Source organism: Aquarana catesbeiana, linkage group LG07 (assembly GCF_042186555.1).
Source record: "Aquarana catesbeiana isolate 2022-GZ linkage group LG07, ASM4218655v1, whole genome shotgun sequence".
Classification (NCBI taxonomy): Eukaryota; Metazoa; Chordata; class Amphibia; order Anura; family Ranidae; genus Aquarana; species Aquarana catesbeiana.
The window spans coordinates 314324386-314348871 of NC_133330.1; the positions used below are offsets into that span (position 1 = coordinate 314324386).

Here is a 24486-nt window from a genome sequence, read left to right on the forward strand (position 1 = left end):
ATGAGGTGATGTGGAATGGGGGATGAGGAATGGGAAAGGTGGTGATGGGGAATGAGGTGATGGGGAATGAGGTGATGTGGAATGGGGAATGAGGTGATGGGGAATGAGGTGATGTGGAATAGGGAATGAGGTGATGTGGAATAGGGAATGAGGTGATGTGGAATAGGGAATGAGGTGATGGGGAAAGAGGTGATGTGGAATAGGGAATGAGGTGATGTGGAATAGGGAATGAGATGTTGGTGAATGGGGAATGAGGTGATGTGGAATAGGGAATGAGGCGATGTGGAATAGGGAATGAGGTGATGGGGAATGAAGTGATGTGGAATAGGGAATGAGGTGATGTGGAGTAGGGAATGAGGTGATGTGGAATGGGGAAGGAGGTGATGTGGAATGGGGAAGGAGGTGGTGTGGAATAGGGAATGAGGTGATGGGGAATGGGGAATGAGGTGATGTGGAATAGGGAATGAGGTGATGTGGAATAGGGAATGAGGTGATGTGGAATGGGGGATGAGGTGATGAGGAATGGGGAAGGTGGTGATGGGGAATGAGGTGATGTGGAATAGGGAATGAGGTGATGGGGAATGAGGTGATGTGGAATGGGGAAGGAGGTAATGTGGAATGGGGAAGGAGGTGATGGGGAATGGGGAATGAGGTGATGGGGAATGGGGAATGAGGTGATGTGGAATAGGGAATGAGGTGATGGGGAACGAGGTGATGTGGAAAGGGAATGAGGTGATGTGGAATAGGAAATGGGTTGATGTGGAATGGGGAATGAGGTGATGTGGAATAGGAGATGAGGTGATGGGGAATAGGGAATGAGATGATGTGGAATAGGGAATGAGGTGATGGGGAATGGGGAAAGAGGTGATGTGGAATAGGGAATGAGGTGATGTGGAATAGGGAATGAGGTGATGGGGAATGAGGTGATGTGGAATAGGGAATAAGGTGATGTGGAATAGGGAATGAGGTGATGTGGAATGGGGAAGGAGGTAATGTGGAAGGAGGTGATGTGGAATAGGGAATGAGGTGATGTGGAATGGGGAAGGAGGTGATGTGGAATGGGGAAGGAGGTGATGTGGAATAAGGAATGAGGTGATGGGGAATGAGGTGATGTGGAATAGGGAATGAGGTGATGTGGAATGGGGGATGAGGAATGGGAAAGGTGGTGATGGGGAATGAGGTGATGGGGAATGAGGTGATGTGGAATGGGGAATGAGGTGTTGGTGAATGGGGAATGAGGTGATGTGGAATAGGGAATGAGGCGATGTGGAATAGGGAATGAGGTGATGGGGAATGAGGTGATGTGGAATAGGGAATAAGGTGATGTGGAATAGGGAATGAGGTGATGTGGAATGGGGAAGGAGGTAATGTGGAAGGAGGTGATGTGGAATAGGGAATGAGGTGATGTGGAATGGGGAAGGAGGTGATGTGGAATGGGGAAGGAGGTGATGTGGAATAGGGAATGAGGTGATGGGGAATGGGGAATGAGGTGATGTGGAATAGGGAATGAGGTGATGTGGAATAGGAAATGAGGTGATATGGAATAGGGAATGAGGTGATGTGGAATGGGGGATGAGGAATGGGAAAGGTGGTGATGGGGAATGAGGTGATGGGGAATGAGGTGATGTGGAATGGGGAATGAGGTGATGGGGAATGAGGTGATGTGGAATAGGGAATGAGGTGATGTGGAATAGGGAATGAGGTGATGTGGAATAGGGAATGAGGTGATGGGGAAAGAGGTGATGTGGAATAGGGAATGAGGTGATGTGGAATAGGGAATGAGATGTTGGTGAATGGGGAATGAGGTGATGTGGAATAGGGAATGAGGCGATGTGGAATAGGGAATGAGGTGATGGGGAATGAGGTGATGTGGAATAGGGAATGAGGTGATGTGGAGTAGGGAATGAGGTGATGTGGAATGGGGAAGGAGGTGATGTGGAATGGGGAAGGAGGTGATGTGGAATGGGGAAGGAGGTGGTGTGGAATAGGGAAGGAGGTGGTGTGGAATAGGGAATGAGGTGATGGGGAAAGAGGTGATGTGGAATAGGGAATGAGGTGATGTGGAGTAGGGAATGAGGTGATGTGGAGTAGGGAATGAGGTGATGTGGAGTAGGGAATGAGGTGATGTGGAATGGGGAAGGAGGTGATGTGGAATGGGGAAGGAGGTGATGTGGAATGGGGAAGGAGGTGGTGTGGAATAGGGAATGAGGTGATGGGGAATGGGGAATGAGGTGATGTGGAATAGGGAATGAGGTGATGTGGAATAGGGAATGAGGTGATGTGGAATGGGGGATGAGGTGATGAGGAATGGGGAAGGTGGTGATGGGGAATGAGGTGATGTGGAATAGGGAATGAGGTGATGGGGAATGAGGTGATGTGGAATGGGGAAGGAGGTAATGTGGAATGGGGAAGGAGGTGATGGGGAATGGGGAATGAGGTGATGTGGAATAGGGAATGAGGTGATGGGGAACGAGGTGATGTGGAAAGGGAATGAGGTGATGTGGAATAGGGAATGGGTTGATGTGGAATGGGGAATGAGGTGATGTGGAATAGGAGATGAGGTGATGGGGAATGAGGTGATGGGGAATAGGGAATGAGATGATGTGGAATAGGGAATGAGGCGATGTGGAATAGGGAATGAGGTGATGGGGAATGAGGTGATGTGGAATAGGGAATAAGGTGATGTGGAATAGGGAATGAGGTGATGTGGAATGGGGAAGGAGGTAATGTGGAAGGAGGTGATGTGGAATGGAGAAGGAGGTGATGTGGAATGGGGAAGGAGGTGATGTGGAATAGGGAATGAGGTGATGGGGAATGAGGTGATATGGAATAGGGAATGAGGTGATGTGGAATAGGGAATGAGGTGATGTGGAATGGGGGATGAGGAATGGGAAAGGTGGTGATGGGGAATGAGGTGATGGGGAATGAGGTGATGTGGAATGGGGAATGAGGTGATGTGGAATAGGAGATGAGGTGATGGGGAATGAGGTGATGTGGAATAGGGAATGAGGTGATGTGGAATAGGGAATGAGGTGATGTGGAATAGGGAATGAGATGTTGGTGAATGGGGAATGAGGTGATGTGGAATAGGGAATGAGGCGATGTGGAATAGGGAATGAGGTGATGGGGAATGAGGTGATGTGGAATAGGGAATGAGGTGATGTGGAATAGGGAATGAGGTGATGTGGAATGGGGAAGGAGGTGATGTGGAATGGGGAAGGAGGTGGTGTGGAATAGGGAATGAGGTGATGGGGAATGGGGAATGAGGTGATGTGGAATAGGGAATGAGGTGATGTGGAATAGGGAATGAGGTGATGTGGAATGGGGGATGAGGTGATGAGGAATGGGGAAGGTGGTGATGGAGAATGAGGTGATGTGGAATAGGGAATGAGGTGATGGGGAATGAGGTGATGTGGAATGGGGGATTAGGTGATGAGGAATGGGGAAGGTGGTGATGGGGAATGAGGTGATGTGGAATAGGGAATGAGGTGATGGGGAATGAGGTGATGTGGAACAGGGAATGAGGTGATGTGGAATGGGGGATGAGGTGATGAGGAATGGGGAAGGTGGTGATGGGGAATGAGGTGATGTGGAATAGGGAATGAGGTGATGGGGAATGAGGTGATGTGGAATGGGGAAGGAGGTAATGTGAAATGGGGAAGGAGGTGATGGGGAATGGGGAATGAGGTGATGTGGAATAGGGAATGAGGTGATGGGGAACGAGGTGATGTGGAAAGGGAATGAGGTGATGTGGAATAGGGAATGGGTTGATGTGGAATGGGGAATGAGGGGATGTGGAATAAGGAATGAGGTGATGTGGAATAGGGAATGAGGAGATGGGGAATAGGGAATGAGGGGATGTGGAATAAGGAATGAGGAGATGTGGAATGGGGAAGGAGGTAATGTGGAATGGGGAAGGAGGTGATGGGGAATGAGGTGATGTGGAATAGGGAATGAGGTGATGGGGAACGAGGTGATGTGGAAAGGGAATGAGGTGATGTGGAATAGGGAATGGGGAGATGGGGAATAGGGAATGAGGGGATGTGGAATAAGGAATGAGGAGATGTGGAATAAGGAATGAGGGGATGTGGAATAAGGAATGAGGGGATGTGGAATAAGGAATGAGGAGATGGGGAATAGGGAATGAGGTGATGTGAAATAGGGAATGAGGTGATGTGAAATAGGGAATGAGGGGATGTGGAATAAGGAATGAGGTGATGTGGAATAGGGAATGAGGAGATGGGGAATAGCGGGAATGAGGGGATGTGAAATAGGGAATGAGGGGATGTGGAATAAGGAATGAGGTGATGTGGAATAGGGAATGAGGTGATGTGAAATAGGGAATGAGGGGATGTGGAATAAGGAATGAGGTGATGTGGAATAGGGAATGAGGTGATGTGAAATAGGGAATGAGGGGATGTGGAATAAGGAATGAGGTGATGTGGAATAGGGAATGAGGTGATGTGGAATAGGGAATGAGGAGATGGGGAATAGGGAATGAGGGGATGTGGAGGGAATGTGGAATAGGGAATGAAAAGCACACATGACAGGTCTGATTGGTTGCATGTGTTGAATATAGAATTGTAGATATTCTGGGAATGAGGTAAATGGGTGTTTTTTTTAGTTGCACGCTATGTGGAGGAAGACACGGAATCTGATTGGTTCGGCTCCCCCCAGTCAGATCCGGTATCTGAGGGAGGTTTCGGAGCCTCACTGTTCTGTACAATCAGGGCATGCTTTTACTTGTAGTTCCGCTGTGTTTCCTGTACATGACTCCCCTCCAATTACATCACAAACCCATTGACAGCAGTGACCTCCCAGCATGCACCCCGCGGTCACGTGACGAGGAAGTCTTTTCTGTCATCGTGGAAGATGGCGGCGCTCTGTGTTGGATGCCGGCTGGTGTTCTGTGTTGTGATTCTGGCATTGGGGGCCACAGCTCAGTATGCAGAGGTTGGTTGGGGGCATCTGGGAGGCTCATTCTGTACTTCTGTGTACTGGGAGGACTGTACTGCGGGGTTAGTCTGTGAGAGGGTCTGTTCTGGGTGAAGGGAAGCTGGGAGGGGGGTCTGTGCTGGGGGGGGAAGGGGGTCTGTGCTGGGGGGGGGAAGGCTGGGGGGAAGGGTGGTCTGTGCTGGGGGGGAAGGGGGTCCCTGCTGGCGGGGGGGGGGGGGTGAAGGGGTCTGCGCTGGGGGGGATAAGGCTGGGGGTAAGGCGGTCCCTGCTAGGGGGGGGAAGGGTGGTCTGTGCTGGGGGGAAGGTGGTCCCTGCTGGGGGGGGGGGGTGAAGGGGTCTGTGCTGGGGGGGAAAGGCTGGGGGGAAGGGTGGTCTGTGCTGGGGGGAAGGCGGTCCCTGCTAGGGGGGGAAAGGCTAGGGGGAAGGGTGGTCTGTGCTGGGGGGAAGGGGGTCCCTGCTGGCGGGGGGGGTGAAGGGGTCCGTGCTGGGGGGGTAAGGCTGGGGGGAAGGCGGTCCCTGCTAGGGGGGGAAGGGGGGTCTGTGCTGGGGGGAAGGCGGTTCCTGCTGGGGGGGGGGGTGAAGGGGTCTGTGCTGGGGGGGGGGAGGGGGGTCTGTGCTGGGGGCTTTGTACTGAGGGGGTAGGTTGTCACCAGTGTTAATTTTGGCAGCAAATTTCGATTTAGTTTTAGTCCCATTTTAGTCTTCTGCAATTGTTTTAGTCGCATTTAGTTGACTAAATCTCCAGTACATTTTAGTCGACTAAAACTCATTTTAGCCGTCTGAAATCTAATAGGTGTAATTAAATTGTAATGCATTAGTTAACATTTCTCTACAATTTCCAAACTCATTATATACGGCTGGAGTGAAAAATCTCATATGTTATTATTTAAGGTATTGAGATATGAACATGTACTAAAGGCCAGTGTTCATTTTGAAGTCAAAATCCAATTTAGTTTTAGTCGTATTTTAGTTGACTAAAATAGTATTCATTTAGTAGACAAAATTAACACTGGTTGTCACCTCTAGTAGGCCAATCATTTGCGGCGGAGGCCACAGAATCTTGGCCTATCACAGGGGACGGTTTCTTGGCAGGTTCAGCCACGTGGGTTTAGAAGAGCATCCAAACACTCCTGAGCTCATCTCTTCTCCTGAGCACTGCATACAGAGTACATTATATAGTCCTGTCCATTGCTATGGATAGGCCAGCTATGGTTGGGATGTATAATAGAGGGCCTCTACATGGGGATAGATTGAATTTTTCTGCACATGCTCAGAAGGAGGGGCCGGCTGGGAGAGTTTAGAGCTGTGGTTGGGCTGCTTTCAGTGGTCTTATTAGTTTGGATTCGGAATCAATGTGAACAAGCAACTATTGGGTATAAGGAAGATGCTGGGGGGGGGGGGGGGAGGCGGGAGTTGAAGGAGGTTGGGCTTTACCAAACATATGCGTTCATGGATGATCGAAGTTTGCACACTTGCTGCACGCTCCCAGCACAGTGACCGCGTTGTCATAGACATCTCCCGGTCTCTGGTAATGATTGGGAGCCAGTGGGATTGACTCCCATACTGTGATAGCCAATCACGTGACTCTCTTAAAGGGACACCTGTGTGCGGGAGGCAGAAGGGGGTGTGGCCTGCACCTGACCTCTCTAGGAAGTGTTAGAATTGAAGCTCTAATGAAGACGGTGGATGATTTGCGCTGGCATCTCTAGCTGCCTCTAATGTTTTGATTTTGCAATGTAACTCCTTTTTGAAGTTCATTTATTTTTTTGTGTAATCCTAGAACCAGGCTGAACACTTCTTCAGAAGTGGACACACAAATAACTGGGCAGTGTTAGTAAGTATCCGCTTCCTTCTATAACATAATATACTGCATAAAGGTATGTGCTCTAACCCACCAGCTCTTTACAGAATGAAACCAAGCTTCTGATTTAGGAAACCTTTCCTAAAAAAAAAAAAAAAAAAAAAAAAAAAATGTACGACTGATGTCACTGACTTTTTTGCTTTTGTAATGTTAGTTGACTGCCTGTCATGCTGATCCCCTTGCTTCAGTACTTTGAGACACTGACCTGAAACACAGTTGCTAATCAGTTTTTTCCCTTGATAATCTGCACAATCCATCAGGCCATGGCTTTGGTAGTAAATCCAGATATTTAGAATAACTGCCAGGCAGCTTGTATTTTCCTCTCACTAGCGGCACCCCCTGTGTTTTCTCCATGTGCTTCTGTCTTTTAGTTATCTTAGTATTATATAGCTATCGGTAGTAATCTTCCTCCTCCAACACCCCACCCCACCCTGGTCGAGTGCCCCCCCCCTTTCCTCCCAGCTCCTCTATTCATAGAAGCTGTTCTGCAGCTTCTATGAATGGAGGGGGCTGACTTTTTAAGCACGCATCATATTTCATTCATAGATGCTGTAGTACCTCTTCTATGAATGGAGGAGGTGGGTGGAAAAGGTTGGGCATAGCCTGGCACTCTTGAAGAATGCCTGTTGTGACAGCTCCTCAGTTTTATTAACCCCCAGCCACTATGGAAGATTACCGCGGAGGAGGTGGGGGGAATTGGAGGCGGAACGTTACTACCGAGCTGGAAGAAAAGTCACAAGGGACACCTCTCACTGAAGGTAAGTAAGGTCCCTTATGCTTTTTGTGTGTGTATACATACATATTTTTTTTATTGTCAAAACTATTGGGACGCCTGCCTTTACACACACATGAACTTTAATGGCATCCAAGTCTTAGTCTGTAGGGTTCAGTATTGAGTTGGCCCACCCTTTGCAGCTATAACAGCTTCAACTCTTCTGGGAAGGTTGTCCACAAGGTTTAGGAGTGTGTCTTTGGGAATGTTTGACCATTCTTCCAGAAGCGCATTTGTGAGGTCAGGCACTGATATTGGACAAGAAGGCCTGGCTCGCAGTCTCCACTCTAATTCTTCCCAAAGGTGTTCTACCAGGTTGAGGTTAGAACTCTGTGCAGGTCAGTCAAGTTCCTCCACCCCAAACTTGCTTATCCATGTCTTTTATAGACCTTGCTTTGTGCACTGGTGTGCAGTCATGTTGGAACAGGAAGGGGCCATCCCCAAACTGTTCCCACAAAGTTAGGAGCATGAAATTGTCCAAAATGTCTTGGTATGTTGACACCTTTAAAAGTTCCCTTCACTGGAACTAAGGGGCCAATCCCAACCCCTGAAAAATAACCCCACACCATAATCCCCCCTCCACCAAATGATTTGGATCAGTGCACAAAGCAAGGTTCATAAAGACATGGATGAGTGAGTTTGGGGTGAAGGAACTTGACTGGCCTGCACAGAGTCCTGACCTCAACCCGAAAGAACACCTTTTGGGATGAATTTAAATGGAGACTGCGAGCCAGGCCTTCTCCCCAACATCAGTGCCTGACCTCACAAATGCGCTTCTGGAAGAATGGTCAAACATTCACATTGACTTACTCCTAAACCTTGTGGACAACCTTCCCAGAAGAGTTGAAGCTGTTATAGCTGCAAAGGGTGGGCCAACTCAATATTGAACCCTACAGACTAAGACTGGGATGCCATGAAAGTTTAATGTGCATGTAAAGGCAGATAAATAGATATATTATGTGTATATATAATCTCTTGGGCTTTAAAAAGTGATCTGCAGTCTGAAATTTTTACTGCATCTTTAAAAAAAATTTGATCCCCTATTGTAACCGAACCTCCTTGCATCTTTGAGTAACTTCTGCATTGCCTGAATAAACCACTATAAAAGAGGACATCCACAAGGCTTGATGAGACCACTCCCAACATCCTCACCCATTCACCCATGCTACCGGTCATGTGATTTTTGCAGGGCACCGTTTGCATCCGAACATCAATGCTCCCTGCGATGGGTGGATCTATTTTGCAATGCTCCCCGCTCTGTCTCACCCATGCCTGTCCTTGCCTCTTAATAAACAGCAAATGTCAATGTTTCCAGCGGGTGATTGACGGTGCTGCATGGCTATTTGTGAGATTACTTTGGTGCAGTATTACAGGTAATAGGACTTGAAGTGATTGTAAATGCTTTTTTCCCCCTAAAAAAAAAATAAACAACATGTTTATACTTGCCTGCTCTGTGCAATGAAATTGCACAAAGCAGCCTCGAACCTCCTCTTCTCGGGTCCCCCTATAGTGCTCTTGGCTCCTCCCCTGTGGTGAGTGCCTCCATAGAAACACTCTTTTATGCGGGCACTCATGCTGGCTCTGTATCTATTGACACAGACAGTGGCACTTTCCCCCTGCCCCCACTCTTTTGTCACTGGTTTTGATTGACCACATCAGGAGGCAATGGCACTGTGTGCATTAGATATGGCAGCAAGTCCGTTAGAACCCGCCCCATTTCCTTGCTGGAGGATGTCAATAAGCATCATCCTCCCCAGCTTGACCTACTCCTTTTTCTTTTTTCTTTTTTCTTTTTTTTTTTTTCTTCTCCCTTTTCCCTTCTCCCACCGTTCATACTGCCATTCACTCATCAAAGCATTTTGATTTTTATAAGTCCCTTCAAGATCCAACCCACTACTTGCATTAGGGATGGGGGCTCTTAAGAGGAATACTGAGGCAGGGTGCTGTGATTGTTTCAGAAAGCAATGTACAGCACCCTGCGATCGCCTCCCACCAGCCATGATTTGCCAGCATAGAATAAAGAAGCACAGAGACCAAGTGATGATGTCACTGGGTGTAAATAAGGTAGGTCATGAAAATGGAAAGATTTTATTTAAAAATGCCACCAGCATGTTGGGAAGTGTGTGTGTGTGTGTGTGTGTGTGTGTGTGTGTGTGTGTGTAAAGAAAAGAGTCAGGGAAAGCAAGATATACAAAGATTAAGCTTTAGCTTGAAGCCTGGAAGTTGCACCAACAGCTATTGGATTCTACAGACAGCGCCAAGAAGAAGGTGAGCATTGCTATGAAAGCTGCATCAAGTTTTCTTTTGACAAGACATAGGGAAATAATCATATTGGGAAACTGCAGTTGAGCATTCAATATTCATTTTTTTTCTTCTTTCTAGGTCTGTACCTCTCGATTCTGGTTTAATTATCGTCATGTAGCAAATACTCTCTCGGTTTATAGAAGTGTGAAAAGACTTGGAATTCCTGACAGGTAAGAATTTTTTTCCTTCCAATTAACACCCTGTTGTCGTAAATCTCTCTGCTCCTTGTCTCCATTGTCGTTTAACAGGGAAGGAGGAGGCCAGATTTCTAAGCGTAATGATTTGGGTTTGTTAGGTTAACTAAGGGGTGATATTGAGCGCTCCTGACTTGTAAGCACATTATTGCATACAAAAGTGCTGATAATTTTGAGGCCAATAATGTTGTAGCATCCAGCAAATATTGGCTTTGGATCACTATTGCACAATATATGTTGTTTAATACTATTTTTTATATAATTTGATGTCTTTTGCCTTTGAGGCAAAAGACATCAAATTATATATATTTATTTATTTTTTTAAAATATATCTTTAGGGCTGGTTCACAGCAGATGCAGAACATGTTGCATTTTATTTTATGTATGGAAGGCAGCAAAATGCCTAAATGCACTGCAATGCACATGTCCTCAGTTGAGATAAAGGAAAAAAAATTAGGGGAAAAACGCACTGAAACGCATCAAAAATACATAAACGCACCGGAACACCTCCAGAAACGCGCATACAGAAATTCCAGTTCTAAGACCTCTTTCACATGGGAATGCTCCGGGGATCTGTCCTCACAAGAAGAACGGATTCCCTTCCATCTGTTTTTAGCAGACCTGATCGGTAGGCGGGTGTAAACGGACACAAGTCTGTTTACACCTGCCAGCCCATAGTGGTGAATGGACCATCCAATTAGGTCTGCCTGAAAAACTGACAAGCGTATCTGATCGGAACGGTCCTGTGAAAGAGAAGAACTTCAGTCTCCTTAACCACTTCACCTCCGGAACATTTACCCTCCTTCATGATCAGGACATTTTTTTGCGATATGGCACTGCACGACTTTAACTGACAATTGTGCGGTCATGCAATGCTGTACACAAATAAAATTTGTCTTTTTTTTCCCCACAAATTGCTTTCTTTTATGATATTTGATCACTACTGCATTTAAATATTTATTTATTTTTTGCGCTATAAACAAAAAAAAAAAAAAGACCGACAATTTTAATAAAAATATTTTTTACTTTCTACTCTTAAAACCTATCCAATAAAAAAAAAGCACTGTCACTGTACTAATGACACTGGCTGGGTAGGGGTTAAACCTCTAGGGTGATCAAAGGGTTAAATGTGTGTTTGGTGCTTTCACTAAGAGAGGTGATGGATTTTATTGTCTGCTTTGTAGGGAAAGAAAATCCATCCCTTCCCCCTTGTCAGAACGATGCTCTGCCTTGTTTACATGGGCAGAGCTCAGTTCTGTGTATTTTCCTGACGATTGGCGGGTGCAGGCGGACACCCATTCCCCGGCACCCGCTGATCGGTTTCTGCCGTGACAAATCACAGCAGAAGCAACGTGCCCCCCTACCCAGAAGTGCCAGATCACATACTAGGTATATGATCCGGCACAGGAAAGCCGATTTGCCACCATACATCCTCGTGATGCAGTTATTCATAGCTGTGCCCCCCCCCCCCCACTCTACTGGCACTGCCATTGTTGATTGTCTGTCTGGCCCATGCGTTGATGCACTGAAAAGCTCTGCCCAGTCTTTGGGAATTGGCATAGTCCTGCACACATGTTGAGTTTGACCCTAAGGCGTGTGCACAGAAATGTCCCGGACCTCCTTAATAACGCTATTCTGCATGTGCAGGATAGTGCTGAATGCCTAAAATACTGAAGCTTCTCACCGAAGCTGCAGCATGTCAGTTAGAACCTGTCTAATTTCCTAGCTGGAGGTCGACCAGCATCATCTAGCCTTTTCCTCCCCAGCTTGACTCCCTTTGGTTTGCCCCTTTTATTCATTGGATTTCAGCTGTTTCAATCAGACGTTCAGCATCATATTGTCGCCATTACCTAGGGCTCTCGGCATCCATCAGTATAACTCCGATTACCTTCATACCGGCATTCATCTATGAAAGCATTTTTATATTTTCATAACTCCCCTCAAGAGCCAGCCCACTGTTTGCTTCAGATCCAAGGCTGCATTCACATCTGTGCGTTCAGGGAACATGCAAAGAAATGTGCATTGTGCTTACGGGCCCATTAATTGTTAATGGCACCCCAAATGCAGACCGCAAACGCGCGTTGTGTCATGAGGCAAAGCGACAAATGCACTAAAATCCTCAGTAAAAATTCAAATGTATGCCCTATGAATCACGTGAAAAATGCGCAAAACAATGCAGTTACAGAATGTGAAGTGTGGATGGAGAGGAGTACTGAGGCATGGTGCTGTGATGCTTTCAAGAAGCTATGTACAGCACTCTGCCATCCCCTCCCACCAGCCACTATCTGCCTGCATTGAATAGAGGAGCACAGACATGCAATGATGACATCAGCGGGTGTAAAATAACTGAAGGGCTCTGCCCAGCCTTTGGGAACTGGCAGAGCTTCACGCACGTGCTGAGTTCTGCTTGTGTGCCCCGGACCTTCCTGATGGCCCCATCGTGTGCGTGTGTGTTTAGGGGAACCTGCATTTGCGCCAAAGGTCTCTTTCAGGTCCTAAAGATGCACGCATGCACCACGTCATTCTTGCCTTGGTGAAAAGGGAGAAAGAGCTGCCCTGCAGCATAAAAAAGGTTAAAAAAAATATCCAGTTCTGGAAGAGAGGGAGGAGCCAGGTGAAGGTTCGCTTTATTCATTCAATATAAATGAAACCTTTTAACGTGGAACTCCCTCTGGATACCCAGGGAACCCAGCTACAATCTTCAATAAATCTGGGGCATAGTGCAAATGGGCTAATCTCTGCACCTGCCTCTCATTCACAAGAGACAGTGCACTTTTGGAGCGTTCTTGTTGGATTGGGTCGTGCCAGTACAAGCAATGCCATTAAGGTGGTTTCTTTGAGCCTTTTGTAATCCTTATCAGTGTCAGCCCAAGGATTGAGGGTTCAAGTTTGTTGCCGTGCATAGTGCCCCATTCTGCCTAAGGCTAGGTTCACATCTGTACGTGGGCAGTTGAGTTTTTGGGGTCAGTTTTCCGGCGCTATTTGCATTTCTCCATCTGCATTTTGTAATGCTTTTTGCGGGAAGTGTTGATGTTGCTAGGAGGTGTCTGTTCTGCAGGAAAACACACCGTAAATGCATTTTTTCCTGCAATTTTAATGCAATTCCATTTAAGTCTATAGAGCCAAAAACGCAAAAGAAAAAGTCACTGCACCTTTCCAAAAAAACGCAATGCAGGAAACTGCATAGATGTGATCGGATTCCATAGGAAATAAGGTTACACAGATTGTAGTTAATTTCCATGGATCTGCAAACGCACTAAAAAAAATGCATAAATTTGGCTCGGTTCACATCTGTGTGGGTGGTTCCCGCTGTGGGTCTGCACCTGTTCCTGCAGTCACAACCACCCGCACAAAAAAAATGCGCCGGATATTTTTGGGTAAAATTAATCCTAAAGGCACGTCGCACGCACTGGAATACGCACCCGCACTGGGAACTGCACTTGCAGTTCCCGTGCAGACTGCAATTTCTAAAATGCTGCGTGCCCGTGCAAAACATGGCTTTGCAGAGCTACATATGTGTGAACCTAGCCTACATCTTCTCTGATTAAGGCTGAGATCTAATGAGATATTGTAGCTCGCTGAGGACAATAAGACTAATGGATGGACTGTAATTGCAGGGATCTTGGCAGTCTCTAGTGATTTAATGGACTTTATTTTTAGCACTGTCTCTTTCTCTGGTGAATAAATAGGCTTCTCAGTAGTGATGTTGACATTCTTTAATGAATGGATAGGCAGACTTCCCAGTGGCAGCATCTAAGGGATTCCGAGTTCAGGGATCCAGCAACAGTATGGCTGACCAGATCAGTGTAGCTGTACTCGGACAACTGAAACCAGACATTATATGATAATTTTTTTTTTTATTATTATTATTTTTATTTTTATTGGAATTTTTCATTATAAAGATACAAAACGGGGCCATTGGGGCATACTCCGGCCAATTGGTGCACATAGCCATGTGCATAACAGCATACAACTCACAATGTATCTCAAAACCAAAACCTATATAACTATAACTAAAGAACCACAAATTCGGTACCCAGGTTTCAGATATCTATTCCTGTGGAACAGTTCTTCCCTCTTATCTGTCTGAACTGGACATTACGGTAACATTCAGGATTAAGTGTGATCGCTTGACCTCTGGACTAACCCCACCACTCACTTATATGGGGCATGGACCTCAGCACACAGGGCCTGGTAATTATGGAGGGTATCTAGCCAGGGAGATCCTCCATTGGGCTGCTCATCCGTCGTAGACTCTGAGTTTGTCCAAGTGCCAAACTTTTTTTAAAATTTTTTTTTTTTTTTTTTTCAGATTTTTTTGGGGCATCCTCGGGACAAATATGTTGCCTTGTAGAGGGGTATCATTGTATTGATTCATCTTTTCCATGATGACAGGGTAGGGGGATTGGCTGACTTCCATTTTAGTACTATGGCTTTCCTCGCGTAAAATAATAAGATGCTTATTGGAGTGCGGGTTGCTTTAGCTAATGCCAGGTGTTCCACAAGGCTGAGGAGGCAGACGCTGATTGTCAGAGGAATGGGTATGGTAGTTAACCCATGGATAAATTGAGTTACCTCCCTCCAATACTCTTGAACCTGTGAGCAATTCCAGAATATGTGTAGGAAGCCTGCAGGGGTGCCAGAGCATCTCCAGCAAGCAGCTAATGAGGTTGGGTGAAGGCATTGGGGCGTATAATATATTCTGTGCAGGATTTTGACTTGGATTAGCTTGTCTCTAGTTGCAACTAATGGCTGAAGCGGGTTATCCCACATGTCTTCACTGTCCGACTGTATATGATTAAATTATAAATGTTGTTATTCTGGCCATTGAAATAAAAAACATTCAAGCGTTAAACTGCTTAGGAGCATTTAAAGGAAGGGAAAAATGGCACAAGATGTCAACCAAACATGAAAAGAAAAAAATATATGAAGATAATAATGATAATAATGTCTCAAGTGTCCGAATGGCAAATGTGAGCGTATAAGTATTAACACTATGAGGTACGCTATAACTATGAAGTCCCAATGGTAACAGGAAGTTTAAATGAGGGTGATACTAGGCACCAGCGGCTGCTCCCTTGAGAGTAGAAGCAAAACTCTGGAAGGCAATGTGAAGATAAAAGACAAGGTGCGCCAATCTAAGTGCAGTATCAAACATAACTTTAATGTATAAATATAAAAACAAACAGCCGAATGGCTACTCACAAGGATTCAGTAAAAGTGAGGCACATAAAAACATGTAGATGGCCCAGGGACGTAATCTCAGCTGCTCACAGTGTAGGATCCAAAAGATGTATATCAACGCTGGGGTGAATGTGGGAAGGATGGCCGCAGTGTGTAATCCTCGGATGGTGGAGGCTTTGCTGTAGGGAGAACGAGGAGACCCAGGTGTCCGCAAGGCAGAGCCGGCATCTAGTCGGATACCAGAAACCAGGAACCGGAAGCAGGAAACAGATGCGGACCAGCGTGAAGCGCACCATGCACTGAAGTGGGGGCAGTGAAAATGTCGTCTGGACGTCTCAGATGACGTGTTTTAATGCATCCGCATTTTCTTCAGAGCTAATAGGCTAATGGGGTAAGGATCATTTATATAGAGATGCTGGAGTTGGTCGCTAAGCGACAGCATAAACAGGAAGTACTGGCAGTGTATAAGGGAACCGTTTAAAAACAAATGATACATGTATTGGATAAAAGAAAAAGAAAATTTCATACCTATAAGAAGAAGAAAGTGGAATGTAAACTAGTAGAGTTGAAAAATGAGAGGAAAATAATGAAAATCAGTATAAAGATTAATTAAAAAATAAAAAGTAATAAAACAATATAAAGAGAAATGGGAAAATATAGGATATATAGATAAAATATATTATATATACATGAAAACATAAAAATAAGACACAAAGGCAATAACGAGATATATATATATATATATATATATATATATATATATATATATATATATATATATATATATATATATATATATATATATATATATATATATATATATATATATATATATATATATATATATGTGTGTGTGTGAATATGCAGATGTAAGTAAAAAATATAAGAGTAATAAATAAAAAAAAAAATATATATATATATATATATATATATATATATATTGTGTGTGTGTGTGTGTGTAAAAAAAGGAAAAATTGTAGGAGCTAATGAGGGGAGGGGTTAATAAATAAGGAATAATGGTGTTTATAGAATTAATGATCAGAAGGTTAGCATAGAAGCTAAATGTGGATAATGAAAAGACCTAAAAAGAGGGAGGGAAAGAAAAACATGGAAAGTGGGCGAATTAAATGATGAAATATAAATAAGGACTAAAGTAGAAGGGAAGAGGAGACTAAAGACATACGTGAATATAAGTGTCTGTAGGAGGTAAAGGCTGTCAGAAAGGAACCAAATGAAAAAAAGTGAAAAGAAACGGTAAGAACAGTATGCGGATGCATTGAAACGCGTCATCTGACACGTCCAGACGACATTTCCGCTGAACCCCACTTCAGTGTATGATGCGTTTCACGCTGGTCCGCTTCTGTTTCCTGCTTCCGGTTCCTGGTTTCTGGTATCCGACTAGATGCCGGCTCTGCCTTGCGGACACCTGGGTCTCCTCGTTCTCCCTACAGCAAAGCCTCCACCAGCCGAGGATTACACACTGCGGCCATCCTTCCCACATTCACCCCAGCGTTGATATATATCTTTGGGATCCTACACTGTGAGCAGCTGAGATTATGTCCCTGGGCCATCTACATGTTTTTATGTGCCTCACTTTTACTGAATCCTTGTGAGTAGCCATTCGGCTGTTTGTTTTTATATTTATACATTAAAGTTATGTTTGATACTGCACTTGGCGCACCTTGTCTTTTATCCTCACATTGCTTAGGCGCGTTTAGATGCGTTTTCACGCATTTATGGGCATTTCTGCTAAAAGCTCCTCTTAAACGCACTTGGAACGGTGTTTAGAGGCAGAAAAAAAATGCCCAATGCCTGTAATGCAGGCTTTTTTTGAGCTCAAGTGTGCATGAGGCCTTACTGGGATCAGCTGGCTACTGGGGAAATACCTGCTGGTTGTGGCCACTGGAATTACACCCTTCGGCCCCTTTCTCGTGGGTGTCAACTGTTCAGTCACGTTTTTTCAGTTTACATCAGTTTGCACATCTGTCTTCAATTCAGTTTACCACTGTTCTGTACAAGATTAGTTCAGTTTACGGTAGTCTACCTCCATCTTTGCATCTGTGTTTTCTTGTTGCAGAGACCAATCAGAGGTAACAAAAGTATAAACCAAAAATGTTTCTTGCCTAAAAACAGACACAAACAGATGGCATCTGATTTTACGTTTTCAGATCCATCTAAATGGAAAAGGATGCTGCCTTGTTCTGTTTAGAAAAATGGACCTGAACAGACACAGAGGTAGGCTAATTCATGATCAAATGTCTACATCCGCCCACCCATAGACATTCAGGGGTTGATTTACTAAAATTGGAGAGGGCAAAGCATTAATCATTTAGTTCTGCTGGGCAGGAGGGATCCCTGCCCTGCCCTGCCAGCAGAACACAATAGCGCAGCAGGAGACATTCCCCCATTAGCACTGACTGTGTTGATGGGGGAATCGAGCAATTTTCTTTCCTGCAACGTGTTGCAGGAAAGAAAATCAAATCCTCTATGGGCTGCCTAAAATGTTGTCTGGGAAATAGAAAGGCAGTGTGTTTTCTTTGGTGGTTTATGTATTCTCTGGGGAATAGGTAGGCCGCCCCCTCAGTCAGGATGTTGCTATTATCTAAAGCATGGTTCTCCAAAATTTCTGTACAAAGGGCCAGTTTACTGTCATCCAGACTTTGGGGGAGCCGGACTGTGGCCATCGGGAGTAGAAAAAGTACCAGCATCAGTTGGAGTAAACCACCACCTTTTGACTTGATATACAAGCGATGTCTTGATAAACAAGTAGCCTCATGTCACAACTGAGTATAAAAGAAAAGAGAGACGCCTTTAACTGTAGCAATATGGTTACATTTAATGTAAGTACAACATTTAGCAACATATTGCTACACTTAGAGGCGCCTCTCTTCTCTTTTATACTCTGGAGCTCCTGCTGGGTTTTGCTACTAATCCCCTTGTGGAGGCTCCAATTTGTGGATGGACATTTTATGGTTACACAACCTATCACATTGCTATAATATTTTTATATGGACTATAAACTGAAGGACCTATGAATAAATGGCTGTGGAACGAATCGTCTGAGTTTCAATTATTTCTTATGGGGAAATTTGCTTTGATATAAGAGTGCTTTGGATTACAAGCATGTTTCTGGAACGAATTATGCTCACAATCCAAGGTTTTACTGTACCCATAACCTGACCTTGAGTTGTCCTTCTCAATCAATAATGCCTCCAAGTGGTGGTAGAAGAGGAAAGTACAACCAGGCCAAACTTGGGGAGGAGTCAATGGATCCCTAGTAATTAACTACAGTAGCTACTCCTGGCATGGAATTTAAGTAAGGAGCTCCCTGACTAAACCCCAGGGCACTGCATTTTTTTTAAATTTTATTTTTTAATCTTTTTGTGATGTCCCTTTTCTCTATGGCATATAAAGGTTACACTCTGTGATGCTGCTGATCTCTGGGGAATGGATAGGCTGCATTCTAGCTGATGTCGCTCTTCTCCATTCATGGTGATGAGACTCGTCTCTGTGGAAAGAACAGACAGCAAATTTAACAAAGTGGTAAAGGTCCATAGTAAAGAACCTAATGTGTAAGAAATGCACTTAAAATGTCTAATGTATTTTAGTGAATACATTTGGAAAAAAGTAAATTTTTTTTTATAATAATCATGTAATAACCAGAGCTTAACAGAGAATGAGCTGACAGCTATTGTATCTTCCCACAATAGTTTTTAGAACAGAAAGTACAGCACATTTACTTGTTGAGCTTTTTATGGCACAGATCAATGCAGATAAAAAGAAAGTGCTTTACCACATCAGGGACTATCAGGGACTATACTCGAAAGGTGAAGGATAATTGTTCAATAGCCGGCAGAGAACACATTTTTCACATATTTACAGGGTAATTCCGTGTGTTCCGACAAAGATCAGATACTCTCAAATCTCCGCACATTGACTTTTGTGATCTGTGTGTGTGTGTGCTCAATTAACAGCCACACGCCTCTTCTTTAAAAACTGAGAGCCAGTAAGCGCATCTGGAGGGCTTGTTGACATGATGCTTCATTTGGAATCTTGTGTAAAGATGTTTAAGTTACTAAACGATAAGCCTAAACAAAAAAGGGGTTAATGTAGTTGGATAAATGCAGTATTTTATGCTGCATTCAGCTTGTATTTAAGATCACATACTGATCAGATCAGTGTGTATTCCTTCACAGATGCAGATGACCTGCAGTTGAGCTCCTCCTGAGCTGCATAAAGCTGCTTTTGCACTCCCACTACTTTGTATGGGTAATAAAGCAGTTCTGACACAAAAGCGCAGAGTACATAGTTCCCTAAACTTTTATATAGGAGCACCAGGGCCGGGACAAGGGGTGGGCGCAGTGAAGCAGAGGGGCAAAAATGGACGCAGAGTGGTACACCCATTCTATGACCTGTATTAATAGTGGTGGTGGTGGTGGTGGGGGGGGGGGGGGTCGCAATTCTGGGTCCTTGCTCTGGATGCTGGACAACCCTGTCCCCGGTACTGAGGAGCACCAATTAATCCCAGTCTTTTATACTTAAAAGCTAACTCAACTATTGTGGGAAAAAAATTGGCATAAAATAATATATAGCATATACAATTGAAACACAAGTCATATTGTAATTCAATGTTATTTAAAATGTACCTTTCCTTTTCAATCTGCAGCTCTGTAATTTTCTGTAAAATGCAATTTAGCAACCTGGAGGTGTTTTGTACACAGATGTAATTTCCTGCTTCTTTGATTGGCTTACTGATTTTCCCAGAAGTCTGCACTAAAATACAAATCCGATTTTTAGCATCCTCTGCAACAATGTCATTTTTTATGAGATACGTTCAAAGGGAAATCACAGACCCTGCAGCTTGCCTCATTAATGCCCTGCAGGTGCAGCAGCAGATTGATAATTATAAAATCACTCCCATACAGATTCACTTTGTACATGGACCCAGACAAACAACCTGCTATCCCTTAGGAATCCCGTAGGAATCTGCAACAAAGTTTGTTAAAATCCTTGCAATGTACATAGATCACCCAGAAGGGAATGTGTGTGTTTTTTTTGTTTTTTTTTATTATTTTGTTTTTCCTCAACAAAAGTGGAGTTACTCTTTAACTGACCCCCATCCAGAGAGCTATTTCTGCCCAAATTGTTCACTTGTCAAACATCTTTCTTGCCAGGTCTGTGCAGTCCTATTAATTTCTATGGACTCCTGAGTACTAGTTCATACTCAGATGTCCTGGGCTATCTAGACGGTGATCTCTTGATGGATCAGGGACAAGTGATTATAAGAATGGGAAGGGGGTTCTCTCATATACATGTAACTGCACGTTTTGGAATGCTAGATCTTTATTTAATGCTATGCTGAAAAACTGTGCAGATGTTTTAAGAGTGTACAGAAGTGTTCCCATCAGTGTGTCTCAGTGGAGCTTGCATTTGCCTATGACCATTGTATGGTCATAAAGACACAGTCTGGCTAGTTTTGTCAGATGCTAATTAACCCACTGGCATTGGAACAGCCATAAATTGGGCTTCTGCCTGGGGAGGAGGTACAGTCTGCACAGAACAGATGCAACACCTCCTCGCATCAGTTTTAACCCCATTTTTGCCAACAAATGCAACGCAAACGTGTGCGGTGCTTCTCTATTTACTTGAATGTGAAGCATTTGTTGTGCTTGCATTCCGCCAACACTGCACATTCAAGTAAATAGAGAAGCGCCGTTTAAATGAAGCCTTACAATAGGCCCCCTTCAATGCCCCTGAAGCCACTTCCCTTTTCTTCTTCACCAATTATGACCTCATCACATACAATGCAGGGCTGACAGTTCAGTATTGTACATAGGGACATCAACACATCCACATAACAGAGCATCGGAAAGCCAAGTAGAGTGCTGGTTCCCACGGGGACAGAGGTATAAGGGAAGTATGGTGCTAATTTCTCTCCCTACTATATTGCCCTTTACAGCAACAGTAAGCAATACTAAATACTTAAAGTTGCAGTTTAGGCATGACCGAAAGCCCCTTTGAATAGACTGCTGAGCCTCCTGAAATGGTCCCAAATTGTTTGGACCAGTGCACAAAGCAAGGTCCATAAAGACATGGATGAGCGAGTTTGAGGTGGAGGAACTTGACTGGCCTGCACCAAGTCCTGACCTCAACCCGATAGAACACCTTTGGGATGAATAAGAGCGGAGACTGCGAGCCAGGAATTCTCATCCAACATCAGTGCCTGACCTCACAAATGCGCTTCTGGAAGAATGATCAAACATTCCCATAGACACACTCCTAAACCTTGTGGACAGCCTTCCCCAAAAAGTTGAAGCTGTTTATAGCTGCAAAGGGTGGGCCAACTCAATATTGAACCCTACGGACTAACACCCGGGATGCCATTAATTTTCATGTGCGTGTAAAGGTAGGTGTCACAATACTTTTGACAATATAGTGTGTTTTTTTTGTGGGGAAAAAAAAAAGTACTTTTATTTTATTACAGGAGTCTGCAGAGCATTGCACCTATCAAAGGTGCAATGTCAGGCTCCTGGAGACAATCAGTACAGCTCTGTATGGGCCGTCTCTTTTTAAGAGCTGTAGCAAGTGTGAATGGATTACGAGATCAGAGCACTAGCAGTACATTAAATGCGGTGGCAGATGTGATCTGTAGTATATTCATTCACAGAGCCCGGTGAATGAATGACACGGCTGGGGCGATTTTAAATATGACCTATGCTAACCTGGGAGATCTTCTCAACCCCCCACCCCCTTTAGCTGTCACAATCTGCAAAAAACTGCCTGCGTCATCTATTCAGTGTTCTGTGAATGGGAAGACTACAAGGTCAGAAAGCCTTTGCGGCTGTCGGCTTGTAGTTCTCACTGAATTACCATGGCACTGTTGAGAGCTGTGGTAGTTCATTAAGTCTTCCTGTCATGGTGTATCTGCCTGGCTGTATTGGCAGTCCAGACAGTCTGCAGGACTATATAGCATTACACCCACAATCTGCTATTTGTGGGTGCAATGCTTTTGTAGGTCCATTACAAAAAAAAAATGTTTTTTATTTGTAAAGGTGAACTTATCCTTTTTTTTAAATGAAGCATTATTGGAGCTAGTTGCTCCCTAATGAGTCTAGATGGGAAGACTGAAAGAAATTCAGATTATTCACACTTCACTTTCCAATTGTGTTCATGTTTTATATTGTATAAATCGCAGCAAAGTAGATTAACAACATGAATTTTCATGAAGTGCTTTAGGTATCCTTGGAAACAGGAATTTACAACAATTCATGTTGGTGCAAATCAGCACATGTAACACATCTACAAATCTTTAAAATTCATTGTGAGAACACATTTTAAATAATGTTTAGTTTTAGGCAAACCTGGGATTTAGAGCTTTTACCTGCGTATCACTTTCCTGGTCACCCAAACTCCACTTATAAAACATTAAAAAAAATCAACTTCATTGTTTGTCCTTATTAATCCTTCTGATTTATGGCCAGTTTTCTGCATTATGTGTTGCAAACCAAACAATTATGACTTAATTGCAGTTTATTTGGAGTTGCAGGTCTCCCAGCAACAGGAATAGATGGCATGTTGTATTGCTGCTAAAATCTAGAACAGTGGTCTCCAAACTGCGGCCAGATATGGTCCTTTGCATGCCTTTATCTGACCCTTGGGGCACTATTTCTCCTACCATTTCTCCCACTGATACAAGGCACTATTCCTCTCGCTGACATCAAGAATGGGGCATAGTTCCTGTCACTGATACCAGCAATGGGTCGCTATTCCTCCCATCGACACCAATGATGGGGCTCTATTCCGCCCATCGACACCAATGATGGGGCTCTATTCCGCCCATCAAGGCCAATGATGGGGCTCTATTCCTCCCATCGACGCCAATGATGGGGCTCTATTCCTCCCATCGACGCCAATGATGGGGCTCTATTCCTCCCATCGACACCAATGATGGGGCTCTATTCCTCCCATCGACGCCAATGATGGGGCTCTATTCCTCCCATCGACGCCAATGATGGGGCTCTATTCCTCCCATCGACACCAATGATGGGGCTCTATTCCTCCCATCAAGGCCAATGATGGGGCTCTATTCCTCCCATCAAGGCCAATGATGGGGCTCTATTCCTCCCATCGACGCCAATGATGGGGCTCTATTCCTCCCATCGACGCCAATGATGGGGCTCTATTCCTCCCATCGACGCCAATGATGGGGCTCTATTCCTCCCATCGACGCCAATGATGGGGCTCTATTCCTCCCATCGACGCCAATGATGGGGCTCTATTCCTCCCATCGACGCCAATGATGGGGCTCTATTCCTCCCATCGACGCCAATGATGGGGCTCTATTCCTCCCATCGACGCCAATGATGGGGCTCTATTCCTCCCATCGACGCCAATGATGGGGCTCTATTCCTCCCATCGACGCCAATGATGGGGCTCTATTCCTCCCATCGACGCCAATGATGGGGCTCTATTCCTCCCATCGACGCCAATGATGGGGCTCTATTCCTCCCATCGACGCCAATGATGGGGCTCTATTCCTCCCATCGACGCCAATGATGGGGCTCTATTCCTCCCATCGACGCCAATGATGGGGCTCTATTCCTCCCATCGACGCCAATGATGGGGCTCTATTCCTCCCATCGACGCCAATGATGGGGCTCTATTCCTCCCATCGACGCCAATGATGGGGCTCTATTCCTCCCATCGACGCCAATGATGGGGCTCTATTCCTCCCATCGACGCCAATGATGGGGCTCTATTCCTCCCATCGACGCCAATGATGGGGCTCTATTCCTCCCATCGACGCCAATGATGGGGCGCAATCCCCCCCCCCCCCCTCGACACCGATGATGGGGCGCTATTCCTCCCATCGACGCCAATGATGGGGCGCAATCCCCCCCCCCCCCCTCGACACCGATGATGGGGCGCTATTCCCTTCCTTTGACACCAATGTTCTCATGAAAAACAAACATGACCATGAGGTTTGACCCCAGCATGCCTGGAACCCTGCACAGGGCTACAGAATGTTCGCGACTATCTCGTGAGCCGGGAAGTCCCATCTGCCCTGTGCTATCTCTGATAGGCAGTGTGCTCCCCAGCCCACATTGCTGGCGTCTGTAGTTATTGTGACCCACTGGGTGGAAACAATTGAGGAGATTCTTTCGCTGAAGCCACCATTCCCGGGGCTCGCAGGCATAGAAGGGAGTTTAAAAAGC

At 45.0% G+C, this 24486-nt stretch overlaps 1 protein-coding gene across 1 annotated transcript in view; it reads left to right on the forward strand.

Moving 5' to 3' along the window:
- Window positions 1-4802: 4802 nt before the first annotated feature.
- PIGK (phosphatidylinositol glycan anchor biosynthesis class K) overlaps window positions 4803-24486 on the forward strand; it is a 214685-nt gene continuing 195001 nt past the window's right edge. The window contains exons 1-3 of the mRNA XM_073593714.1: window positions 4803-4953; window positions 6737-6790; window positions 9972-10063. Coding sequence (XP_073449815.1) covers window positions 4873-4953; window positions 6737-6790; window positions 9972-10063 — 227 coding nt within the window. The 5' untranslated portion in view covers window positions 4803-4872. The remainder of the gene's footprint in view (window positions 4954-6736; window positions 6791-9971; window positions 10064-24486) is intronic.